We start from the raw sequence: 12,851 nt of genomic DNA on the forward strand, positions 1-12,851 counted from the left end.
CTGCGACTACCTCTCTTATCATTTCTCCTCAAAAAGCGATTTGGCATTTCCACTTAATTACACATCCATCCCAAACATATTACCCACTTTTCGTCCTGTCCCCCCCCCCCCCCCCCCCAATCGCTGTTGCACTTCCTCTTCGCTGCGTTTTTCAAAGTTTTGTACGCAGGCTCCCTCAAGTGGCACACAAAAGAAACACTGAATTAAATGTATGTGGATTTGATAGTGAACATCAAAGTTAAATTTCGTCATTGTGTCTCTTTATCTTGAGTTGCAAACTTTGCTCAGGTTGCTCTTGCTGTTCTCTTTTGACTGATTTTATCAAAATCATTTGCATTTTATCACCTTTGCTCCCTCCATGGTACTTGTTTCATGAGGTGACTCTGAATAAAAAATAAAATAAAATAAAAATATGAATATTTAGGCACTTAGCCCGCTGCATAGCTAGCTAGCTTTAAGCTAGCCCGTTAGCTAGCTGCTTAGCTAGCTAGGGGTTTTATTGTGTTTTAGAAGAGAACTCTATTCCTCAATTTTTATGTGTTCCTCAATGCTAAGTCCAACCCTGCGTGTGACTTGAGTCCATCACCTCTGGCCCAAGGACCTGCTAAGTCATTTCTTTTGTTTTGTTTTTCAAATAATTAACTGTAAAAATTATGTGTTGGAACCTAAACCCATAATCTACAACCAGCCTCTCTCAGGAACCCTTTGCAGCAAGAAGTGGAATGAAAAACATTTATATACAGGTAGCCACAGTGCTTTTTGAATATTTAACAGATGTATGTGGAGCACGGGGCTTGTGTGTCAACTGTCTGTACTTCCAGGCGCTCAGGACGAGGTAGGAGACGACGTCCGAGGCGGATTCAAAGCGGCGTTGAGGGCCGTCTCGGATCTCCCATCAGTGAATGCCTTCACATGTGAGTAAAGATGGTGAGTGAACTCCATTGATCTGCTCAATTCCTGTTTTCACTTTGCCAACTGACATATTGGAGACACGGCAACAGTGTGGTCACATGACACCAAAATGGGCAATTTTCGGGTTCAGCTTGTTGAACGCATGGTGGAAAACAACCAATGCACATGACCCCGACACACCATCCGTATCGTTGGGGGCATCGTGCTGCGGGGAATCTTTTCTTCTTCATTGTGCTTTAGATGTCTGTTACTAGTGAGTGTAGTAAGCCGAGGCCCCGAGGAGCAGTTTCCATCACAAGCGTGCTGCTTCCAAACAATGACTGGAAGCAACAACACAATGTTACTAACAGGCCGACAATGGCAGTCTATTTTGGTCCCTTGACGTGCTTGACAAGCTGCAGTAATGCAACGGATTGGACTCTAGTGTGATTATTTACCTTTAACCTTGTCAAGTGTTAAAGGTACAAAAGCAGGAGAACCCTCTTGGCTCTTGAAAAATCCGTCAAAATGTTCATACGAATTGCAGGGACTTCCTCTTTGTGGAACCGCCATGCAACAAAATACTGCCAACATTCCAATGACTCAAATTTTAAGCCCCTGAGGAACGTTTATACTTTATGCCAGGGGTGTCCAAACTTTTTGCCAAGGGGGCCAGATTTTATGTGGTAAAATGTCGGGGGGCCGACCTTGGCTGACATTCTTTACATTGAACAACAATATTGTTCAACAAATTTTAGTAAGCCAGTCTGTTTCACATTTCCATTTTTATTTTAATTTCAACAATCTTAAGAATTTCTTTTGGTTCATTTGAAACAGGAATTTGAAATATGACATATCAGTCAATATAAAAACGGAGTGATGTCTTGTTAACTCGTGAGTGATGCCCTCTAGTGTCTAAATGCTATTACTCATTTAGTGTATGCTATTACTCATTTAGCCACTAGAGGGAAGCAGTACTCTATGAAACATCACTCACCAGTCTACGAGACCCCAGTCAATGCAACACGTGTTCCATTGCGCCCAACCTGCGGGCCAGACGGCACTGATTTTATGACGGGGGTCGAGGGCCGGATGAAATTCGAACGCGGGCCGGATTTGGCCCGCGGGCCGGACTTTGGACATGCCTGCTTTATGCAATTGCCGTTACGTCTTCTGTTACTGTTTACTAAAAGAAAGATTCTGTACACACCAACGCATCGATAGTGTTGTGCATGTTCATGACCGCACACAAAAGACGCGTCTCGTTCCAGGAAACGCCAAGCAAATGGTGTTTCTTAAAGATACTGACAAAACCACTCTCATTTCCTCTCAACTCATCCCCCTTCTCACATTCATGTTGTTTAATTTCACACTTGACGGGTGGGCAGGCACTCCGGAGTCTTGACTATTTGTATACAGGCAATTAAAAAGGTCCGTTTTGCATAATATGTTCTGTTTAATAAGACTAGCAAACAATGTGCTACTAATAATGTTGTGCATTCATGCTTCAAATAGTTACACGGCGGCCCAAGAGTTACTTTGGGATTTAAGTGGTGGATTCAGTCTCCAGTGGAAGGTCCAGGTACCAAATGGGCGACCGCCACCAATAACCCCCCCCCCCTTCGTTCAGTCCCTGACTGACGCTGCGTGTGCTTGTTCATGGCTCGGAGGCAACACGGCTTCATGAAAATTGATGAGACGAGCCTCATCATGTCTGCAGGAGAGTTGCAGCTATCTTGGGCATATAATGCGCAAAACAAAAAAAAAATTGCACACCGTGGGGTCGTATCCCAGCTGGCGTCTGCGCTCGTCACTGTCTCGTCGCCTCGGGTAAACGCTGATGAATGATCCGGAGCCATGATGGAAGTCCTTATTTACAGTAGTTTAGATGAAAATCACCAGATTGTATATTCAGCTGGAGCTTTTTTTTTTTTTTAAATGTACAGTGTGTACAGCATGAATGTTCCTGGAGGCCTGCGTGGCTGATATTTTACAGGCTGAAACATGAGGCAGCCATAACTAGGATTCTTCCATTTTGCCACGGCAGCACTGTGAGCTTGTTGTGAACGTACCCACAGTTTTTTTTTTTTTTTTTTTTAATAATCATGAGCCTCAGAGAGCACAAAGTATGGTTGATTTTTCACAATTTGAAGCCTCATTTTAATTGTTCAAATTTGGCAGGATTGTTGACAAAACCGTCCTTTTTTTGTTGGGGGGGGGGCGTTTTCAGAAGGCTTTTCACATTGTAAGGACTTAGCGTAAGTGTGTGCAAATTGCTACTGACGTGCTTTTGCTCGTCAAACTTGGATGTACGGTAACAAGCACTGTGACCAGCCGAGGATGGCGAAAAATGCTGATTTCTATTGATTCCGAAGCGCCAGGGTAGGGTAACATTGACAGCGCAACACGTGAGAAGCTGAAATGTTCAAATCGAACATTCACGCGCGCGCCCTGGTAATAGTGTGGCGCCGAGAAACGCGACAAAATGAAGATAATGAACAGAAAGAGGACAAATGAATTTCAAGTTCTTGGAGCAAAATTTTCAATTTCAGTTGTCATTGTGGTGGTCTGTGTTTCTTACACTTTTTCTAATTGAGCTCGTCCTGTGTTGACCCTTAACAATGTCGCCGCTTGCTCGATTTATGTTCTTGTCGCTTGGTCGAGGCGCACACTCACTTTATTTCCAAATCCTTTTTTTAGAAAAGCTCTGCCCTGGTTACCGACACACTTTCTCGCTCTCTTCTTTTCAAAACTTTGAATGGAAGAAAAACCTCTTTTGCCTGACTGAGCCAGAAAGAGAATTAACTACAATGCCACAGGCGGGCCTCTCTAAGTGTGCGCGCGTGTGCGTGCACAGAAACACGCACTGTGCATCTTTTACCTGGTAGAGCACTCAAATACTTTTGCAGCTTGCATTTCCCGCGTTTGTTCCGCATTTAGACGCGGGGTTGAGATGTGTTTTTGTTAACAGTGACAAAGTCTTATTGTGCTGAAAGGGAGCAACTCCAACAAGGTTTTTTTTTTTTTTAAAGACATACGCGTCCCGTTACGTTTCCACTCGCCTGGCTCGTCCCCTGACTCAGTGCGACGTCACCCCGTTGCTCATGCGCAAGTACAGTAAAAACCGGCCCAAGAATCCATGCAGGAAACACACAAGCAAGAACAGACAGAGGGCCCATTCTTACAAAAAGTGGGCAGGGTGCGGTGGTGACGTTGTGACTATAACACACACACACACACACACATGCTTGAAAGCCAGGAGGAGGAGGAGGAGGATGTTGTTAGAGGTTGAGGGGATGGGGCTAGAAGAGCAAACAGGAACAGAAAGTGAAGCCTTGTCATGATGTTTGTGTGAGGGTGACAAAAAGAAGCACACAAGAGACACGGCACGTTTGATTGAGCCGACGAGGAGGAGGCCTGATCTGAGGTAAGGTAACGTCACTTTCAATGAGCTGCTGTGGATGTTCCGTGTGCTGGAAAGTTGGGAGAGATTGACTGTACTTCATTCTTTTTTTTTCTACCCTCGGATGACAATTAAGAATGTTACAAATTTGTGGAGTGACTCGGTGCAAGCAGCCTGGATTCAGTTCAGCCTCGGTGATTGATGGTGTGATTGGAGAATAGAAATGACCTGTGCCTGTGACTGACCGGCGACCAATCCGGTAGTCTGCCGTCTGCCTTTCGCCCGACTCGGCCAGTCGCGGGGTTTAGATGTGTTTTTGTCAAAAAACTGGCCTACTCGGCCAGACTGTAACTCACCTGTAACCTGCTTGTCTGTTGCATTAAGTCGATTTCCTTGCTTGAAAGTGGCTCTGGATCTTCACCCACCCCCGCAACCCGGGCATGGGTTGAGGAACTCTGAATGGGGGGTGGCTATAATTACGGTGTATATCAATACATCTTTTCGGTCACTGGAATTTACCGCCCCCCCCCCCCCCCCCCGCCTACAAAAAAAATCTTCAACATTTCTCCTTCAGTCTAGAAACCAACCTAGGATTTTCGCGCTAGTGGTTCATGTGTCTGCTTTCTCAGCTTGGACGTTTCTGTGTGGAGTTTGCACGGTTTTTCTGCGGGGTGTTTTGGCTGCAGGCCTGTTCGAATAAGGAAATCACTCATAGGCCACTGCGATTTTCTAGGAATGTTGTTGAAGTGTTTGAAAATATAACACTGTCGGAGATGAATAGAGCTACAGTGTTGCATATTGCCCCCCCACCCACCCCCCACAGTGAATATCCTTATTGTGAGTAATTTTCAGAAGTGTGTATCAAACACTTGATCAGAACCCAGGAAGTGAGAAGCATTAAAAACATTTGAGCTTTTCGCCTTCTGATAAAATCCACCAACAAAACGACAACAAAAAAATTTTGAAACGCAGTATAAGTTGCAGAGTGCAAACTGGTGCTGGAGGCCAGTCATTAAAGATTCCTGTCATGCCTTCTGTCGCCGCTTCTGCGCTTTTGGATCACGCGTGCGCCCACCGAAAAAGCAGCCCCCTGATGCAATCATCACATTTTTTTTTCTCAGCCCCTTCCTGCTTTTGTGAGGCGCATCAATTGGCTTTTCCTGCACTGAAGAATCCTTCAGTGGAGCACAATGTCACAAGAAAGTCAAGTGTTCTTCTGGAATGGCATAAGAGCGATCGGGATATTTTTCTCTTGTTCTTTCTCATTTGTATTGTTGAAGTAGAAGTCATAAAATATTGTAATTTTTTTTTTTTTGCAAACGTGAGATGAGAAAAGCTCCCTCTCCTTTTCTCAGGCGTGTGTGGGTGTGAGCCGCGCAGTTCTCAAAGACGCCAGGTTCACCAAAAGTCTCGAGACACTCTCTGGGATTGGTCCTGGGATACAATAAAAGCAAGGATGGTTTGAAGTACCTTATGGAGGAGATAAAGGGAGTATTTCAGTAGATATGAGGGTATTTTCGTAATTATTAAGGAGTATTTTGTAGATTTGAAGAGTATTTGGGTCACTTTTAGGGAGCACTTCAATCTATTTGAATGTGGTTCGGTAACTTTTATGGAATATTACATAGTCTAGTATTTTAAGTGTATTTAGTTAACTTTGGCGGCCCGGTAGTCCAGTGGTTAGCACGTGGGCTTCACAGTGCAGAGGTACCGGGTTCGATTCCAGCTCCGGCCTCCCTGAGTGGAGTTTGCGTGTTCTCCCTGGGCCTGCGTGGGTTTTCTCCGGGTGCTCCGGTTTCCTCCCACATTCCAAAAACATGCATGGCAGGCTGATTGAACACTCTAAATTGTCCCTAGGTGTGAGTGTGAGTGCGAATGGTTGTTCGTCTCTGTGTGCCCTGCGATTGGCTGGCAACCGGTTCAGGGTGTCCCCCGCCTACTGCCCGAAGACGGCTGGGATAGGCTCCAGCACCCCCCGCGACCCTAGTTAGGATCAAGCGCCTCGGAAGATGAATGATGAATGAATGAGTTCAGTAGATTTTTTTTGAGGGGTGTGTCTATTTCGTAGATTTGAAGACTAGCTAGCTTACAATATTTCAGAGAATTTAGGATACATTGCAGTAGATTAGAGAGTATTAAGGTTACTTTTTGGGTCTATTTAAGTTAATTTAGGAGTGTTGTGGTAACTTTTAAGCATTAATTAAGTAAATGTCAAGTATTTAGTTCACTTTTTGGGGTATTTTGCAGATTTTGAGAGTATTTAGACACCTTATGGAGTATTTCGTTGATTTTTAGAGTACTTCGGTCCTTTAGGCCGTATTTTGTTGAGTATTTAGGTTGCTTTTAAGGTTCAGTAGACTTACGTGTAGTTACTGTAGGTAACTGAGATCGTCTAACGGGTTCTTAATAGCATTGTGGTAACATTTATCAATGGTGAATTGATTGTAAGAGTTTTTAGTTAACATTGTGGAATTTATAAGCAATTACAAATTCCTTTTGCGCGGTGGGGAAGTTACCGAGCAAATAGCGAGGGAACACAGGAATGTATCAGTCATCATCTAATTTTTTTCGTTTGTTTGTTTTCCTTTGCTCCACAGAAACTGCAACTTCGACAGTCATCACAGTTTGACCTTGAAATTTTACTTTCTGCCGTCATTGGGCTTGAATTGCATCGTCCGATTCGTCCACTTGAAGGAAGTGAAACTTGAAAATGAAACTCCAAAGAAGTGCTGCGTTGGCCGCCCCATGAAGAACAACTGAAGTCACAATGGAAATTCGCCTTCCTGGAAGCCACTGAAAGTATGAAGTCAACGTAGGAACTTTGTGTCGTGAAGCTATGGAAGGGCCGGCGGACGGCATCCGCAACTTCTTCGACCATCTCTGGACTTTCGTGATGGCCAAACATCACCAAGGCGTCTACAACACCGTGTGCCTCGTGGTCCTACTCACGCTGCCTCTGGTCGTCCTCGTCGCCACGCTTGCAGTCTGTTGCCACTGTTGCTGCTGTCGCCATGCCAACGGCCGCTGTTGCTGCGGAAGGGGAGGCGGAGCCGGCAAGTTGGAATTAAAGAAGAAGAAGAAGAAAAACTCGGCCAATAATGATGACTTGTGGATATCGGTCAAGACAGGGCAGATGATGCCCGATCTGGTGGCCCTGCCGATGGAGTAGAAAGTCATTTTTTATCGTTTGGAAGCCTTTCAGTGGACAGCAAAAGATGGCAGAAAAAAACTCACGAGCAGTGTTGAAAGTAGTGAGATGTTGTACTCGCTGTGTAGTATGTGGAGCTCTATGTTTATAATGTTTGCGGTACAGACATTCATAAGCCCGGCAGACAACGCAGATGCAGTTCGGCATCGCATATTTGCCTTTTGACAGTTTTTTGGGGGGGTTGGGTTTTATTTTTTGTTCTTTTTTTTTACCCTTTCCTGTTATTGGCTGGAAAACTTGCTGTTTTTGTGCTCAGGGCCGAGCAACAAAAGTGCGTCTTTTGCTCCTGGTGCCAACGGAGCAATGTTGAAGTGGGTTGAGGAGCTCCATGAAGTGCTTTGCTGTCATCTTGTGGGATCCGTGGGCAATTATCGAGCTTTTTAGGCACTTGTGATTTAATCAGAGATATTTCTTATTCACGGCAGTGTTTAGGTCCCTCTGCCTCATGAATAGCGGGGCTGTAAAAGTTCCTCAGGTTCCCCGGTGAAATGTGTCGTGTCTGTATTCAGGAGGCCACTGCAGTTTTCAAGGCCGGTTGTAACCTTGTCTACTTGTCACAAGCTATATATGATGGCTCACTTTTAAAGTTAAAAACAAAACAAAAAAAAAACCCCATACCTCTTGCTCTTGATTTTTCACTGATGAATTCAAGGCATGCATTTGCTACTGTCGTTGCTAGTTTGTGTCTCGGACTGCTTTGTTGCTCAGGTATGTCCCGCGGGGCATTTGCAGCAATACCTGTCAAGCTGTCATACTTTGAAAGAATCATATTTCACTGAAATTAGTTTTACTCAACTGCATGCAAGGGAGCAACTGTATACCACGGCGCTATACTGTAGCAATGGAGATCATGACAACATGATGGCAGATGATGGGGCTTGAACAATGCATTTTCCTGCATCCAACAAAATGCAGCTCTGCTTACCCTTTGGCTTTGACAGGACAGCGGGTGTGTAGCACCCTTGGTGTGTATGTGGTTGTTTCTGCATGATAGTGACTCTGCACAGTTTTTCAGACAATCTAGTATGGCTTTCGATGGAAAGTGGCACTTCATCTTCACCCAGCCTAGTCGATCAAGTCGTGGGTGGAGAAAGTGTGTGGGAGCTGCTATTAAGAGAATTAGATGAAAGTTCAGAAGGGCTTGATTTCGGATATAGGAAGGCAGGAAAAGATTTACTCGGGAATTTACTTTCATGCTGAAACTGAATGGGGGTGGACAGGAAATCAATCACGAAATGGACTTTTGACTTTTTGCGGCTGGCTTGCATCGCTGATTTAAAAAAATATATAATCATGCTTATATCATGGATTATTATCTCATCTCATCTTCCGTACCGCTTGATCCTCACTAGGGTCGCGGGGGGTGCATGGAGCCTATCCCAGCCGTCTTCGGGCAGTAGGCGTGGGACACCCTGAATCAGTTGCCAGCCAATCGCAGGGCACACAGAAACGAACAACCATCCGCGCTCACACTCGCACCTAGGGATAATTTAGAGTGTTCAATCAGCCTGACATGCAAATTTTTGGAATGTGGGAGGAAACCGGAGCACCCGGAGAAAACCCACGCAGGCCCGGGGAGAACATGCAAACTCCACACAGGGAGGCCGGAGCTGGAATCGAACCCGGAACCTCTGCGCTGTGAAGCCGACGTGCTAACCACTGGACTACCGGGCTGCCCATGGATTATTATATCACAGAATTTTGCAGTGATTCTTTTTGTATGCATTATGATTGGAGACTAACGTAGTAATAAACTCGAGCCAGGAGGAATGAGTACATAAAATACAGAGGATGTCCAAATTTGGGATGATTTCACATTTACTAAAGCGAAAGCGCAATGTGCGTATTGCAAAGCACAAGTGGGCTTGAGTTACATCACCGCACAGCTGCGGTCCGGTTGTTTAGACGTTTCACATATCATTCGCTAACTTTCACGTCACCCAACAGGCCAGGCCCACCTTTGAAAGGCGCACATATATTCAACGTCACAAATACGACAATGCATAACATGATGATGGCAGCCAAAATGTACAAGAAAAAAAACACCTGCACCACACATAATATTTTAGTATTATCAATATGAAGCGTTAAAAACATGTCACTCTAATTTTGGGAGAAAAAAAAATTGAGAACACTCCTAAAATGATTGAAGCCATGAAAGCTGATTTCATATGATAACTAAACTATATTATGTGAGCCCAAGAAAAATGAATACAAGTAAAAAAAGAAAAGAAAATCAGCATGCTGTTCCGTCTTACGCATGTCGAAAAAGGTAAGCAAAGCCAAATGATTTTTCGGAAGGGGGAAGTGGGGGGCTTCAAATGAGTTGTGCCACAGGGCTTGCATTTGTGACGTCTCAAAGCGCAATTAGGTGCGAGCATCTCTGCGGGGTTGCGCAATTAGCATACGTTGGCATCGGGCTTCCAAGAGCTGCTGGGATAAACAAAGAAAGAGGCCCTTTCATGATGGCACTGAAATACGCAAATACGCAAGGCCTGCGTGGAGATGGTTTGTGCTGTGGGAAAGCCGCTGCACTTGTTTCGTGGCCTTAGGAGGAAGTATTGTGCTTTATTATTGTTATTATTATTATAATTTGAAATATTTCTCGATGCAAGGTCCAACAATCAAAATACATCAAAAACAAAGTATTTCAATATACATATACAAATCCACTTTTCACACTCTGGATGAAATGAGGGCATGTAGTTAGTTTTTCAGTTGTGACTTAATGAGCAACATCAAGGAACAAATTCAGCTCATATCTCAAGGCACCACATTACAGTATTTTGGGGTTTTCAATCAATGTTATCGTATTGTTCTCTAATGCATAAAAATTCTGAGGTACCTGTTCTCCTTTAACTACAAAAAAGCAGCATGTTTTTTTTTCAATCCTTCCTCCACTCAGGTGTATTTATATCATCCTCCACATAATGATAACACACAGATACCATGATCAAGGCCGAGTGCGCTGTACACACTTTGCAAGGAAATAAAGTGCGTTTTTACCTTTCATTGTTACGTATTCCTTTTCTGTTTGAAATGAGCTGACTTAATGAACATACAAATGCAGCCACATACACTTCGGGGCGGAGGGGGGCGGGGAGGTATTTCCTTGACAAATGTGAGAACTGCTCAGGGGACAAAAGTTACATTTTGTTCTTGCAACTTGCTGACTGCATTCACTGTGAAAAAACACAGTAAGACGGTATGTATATATCAGTATATATATATATAAGTGCATGTGTGTGTGTGTATATATATCTACCTATCTATCTATATACACACACACTCCTCTCAGCTCATCAGTGCAGCACTAACTATAGTTGCAGAGGTTAAAGAATACCCCGTATGACCGTACAATTATATTGTTGTTCACGTTATTTAGCATTAGCATTAAGGTAGACAACTCAAGGGCTACGCCACGTGGTTGTTTTAAATACACCAAGTGTATTCTCTTATTTGTATGTTTATTTTGATCGTACATTTCAACAGGAGTGGCAATAAACTGCTGCAAGTCTGGGTTTTTTTTCTTTTTTGTTTTTTGTTTTTGAAAGAATGGTTGAATGGCTGCTTGCTGTGCCCTCTGCCTGTTCTGCTCTTTCCATCAAGTGGTCTACGAGTTAAACAAAGTCTCCCTTATTAGACCACCGAACGCTGTCATGGAAAAAATAGCTCAGGCTGAGCCCATGCGAATGTGTCAACCCGACTGACTCGGGCAGACACTCATTTGCCATATTAGCTCTCGTGTGTGCGAGTGTGTGTGTGTATGTTGGGACTTTATTTTAAGATGTCGGACTTTTCTCCCCCCCCCCCCCCCCCTTTATGTTTACTCTGGCTCCAAAGTAAGCGGAGCAATGGCGGCATCCAATCTCTTCTCGTCATTTGTAAGTGAGTGCGTGGGTGGAAAGTCATTTCATTTTCAAGACGTCCTTTCTTGGAAATGTCAGCTGGAACAGTGACTTTCATGTATTCACAGTGAGACATTAATGTGGAGCATAATCAGTGACACAGTGATCACAGATGCTCTAATTTCAAAACAAATGTAAAAATGAGTAATAACACGATATATATAATAATAACACGAATAGCCCGATGATGTCTAAATTGCTAAATGTGCTTAAATGTGTCATGACCTTATCATAAAAATAGCTCTGGTCCAGACAGCGCTTCAGCTTCTTTGAAATTCTTGGGGAAACGTGGGAAACTATTTTGAAAGAGCAGAACACAAGCAGTTCCTGTAAGTTGTTCAACATTCTTATGAGGAAACGTGAGTCGTCACTTGATGGGAGCCTCTTCCTGTTGTGGTAGTTGTTGTAATTAGTCCGTTAGAATCTGTAGTCGTCATGGAAGTCATTGTGGTACTGCTGGTGGTAGCGGTAGCAGCGCTAACATGCTATTTTTGTCGTGCTACAATTGATGATGCTAATTGTGGTAGCGCTAGCAGGAGTAAATGCAGTCCATAGTAGTGGGCTGTTGGGATAAGAACATTATTATTAGTAGTAGTAGTTGTAGTAGAAGTAAGAGAGCTTTTAATAGTTTAATAGTTTAATAGTTAATAGTAAAAGTGGTTGTAGAGTAGTACTCGGAGTGGCAATGGTAGCAGTCGCGGGAGTGATGGCAGTAGCAATTGTGATACTGCTTGTAGAAGTAGTTCTAATAGCAGTTGTGAGTTTTTATAGTACGAGTGCAGTAAGTGATAAAAGTAATACTGTTAGTAGTACAGACAAACAAAGTTTTATGAGTGTAAGTTGTAATAGTGTGTGTGTGTGTGTGTGTTGCTGTCATATGTTACCTTAGGTTTTGAACAAGGGCTAAGGTTTCAAATGAGGCATTTAATTAAGTTTTGGATTTGGTTTGGATTTCTCCGCAGGGTGTCCGGGCTCTCCCTTAGAGATAAGGTGAGAAGCTCGGTCATCCGGGAGGGGCTCAGAGTCGAGCCGCTTCTCCTCTACATCGAGAGGAGCCAGATGAGGTGGCTTGGGCATCTGATTCGGATGCCTCCTGAGCGCCTCCCCGGTGAGGTGTTCCGGTCATGTCCCACCGGGAGGAGACCCAGAGGAAGACCCAGGACACGCTGGAGAGACTATGTCACCCAGCTGGCCTGGGAACGCCTCGGGATCCCCCGGGGAGAGCTGGAAGAAGTAGCTAGGGAGAGGGAAGTCTGGGCTTCCCTGCTACAGCTGTTGCCCCCGCGACCCGGCCCCGGATAAGCGGTAGATGATGGATGGATGGATGGATGGATTTCAAATTAGGGTCTCAATGTTGATTTAGGTTTTCAAATTAGGGTTTTAAACAAGGAGCATGCAGATTAAAGTGCCACGAGGGCTAGCATTCACCTGAGGGGGAGGG

General features: G+C 44.2%; 1 protein-coding gene and 1 long non-coding RNA gene across 2 annotated transcripts; one reads left to right on the forward strand and one right to left on the reverse strand.

Annotated features, from left to right (window-relative positions):
- Positions 1–3,961: 3,961 nt before the first annotated feature.
- LOC127615953 (uncharacterized protein KIAA0040) lies at positions 3,962–8,180 on the forward strand. The gene is made up of 2 exons (XM_052087326.1): positions 3,962–4,323; positions 6,892–8,180. Exon 2 carries the CDS (start codon positions 7,131–7,133, stop codon positions 7,461–7,463), a length of 333 nt encoding a protein of 110 aa, XP_051943286.1. The 5' UTR covers positions 3,962–4,323; positions 6,892–7,130; the 3' UTR covers positions 7,464–8,180.
- On the reverse strand, positions 4,397–4,900 carry LOC127615964 (uncharacterized). Its single transcript, XR_007967008.1, has 2 exons — positions 4,631–4,900; positions 4,397–4,580 (listed from the first exon to the last, which is right to left on the reverse strand). It is a non-coding gene; the product is annotated as an uncharacterized LOC127615964 (long non-coding RNA).
- Positions 8,181–12,851: the final 4,671 nt, after the last annotated feature.

This window comes from Hippocampus zosterae, chromosome 15 (assembly GCF_025434085.1).
Source record: "Hippocampus zosterae strain Florida chromosome 15, ASM2543408v3, whole genome shotgun sequence".
NCBI classification, from domain to species: Eukaryota; Metazoa; Chordata; class Actinopteri; order Syngnathiformes; family Syngnathidae; genus Hippocampus; species Hippocampus zosterae.

Coding starts and splice junctions, on each gene's coding strand:
- LOC127615953 (XM_052087326.1), top strand. CDS start 7,131: ATGGAAGGGCCGGCGGACGGCATCCGCAACTTCTTCGACCATCTCTGG.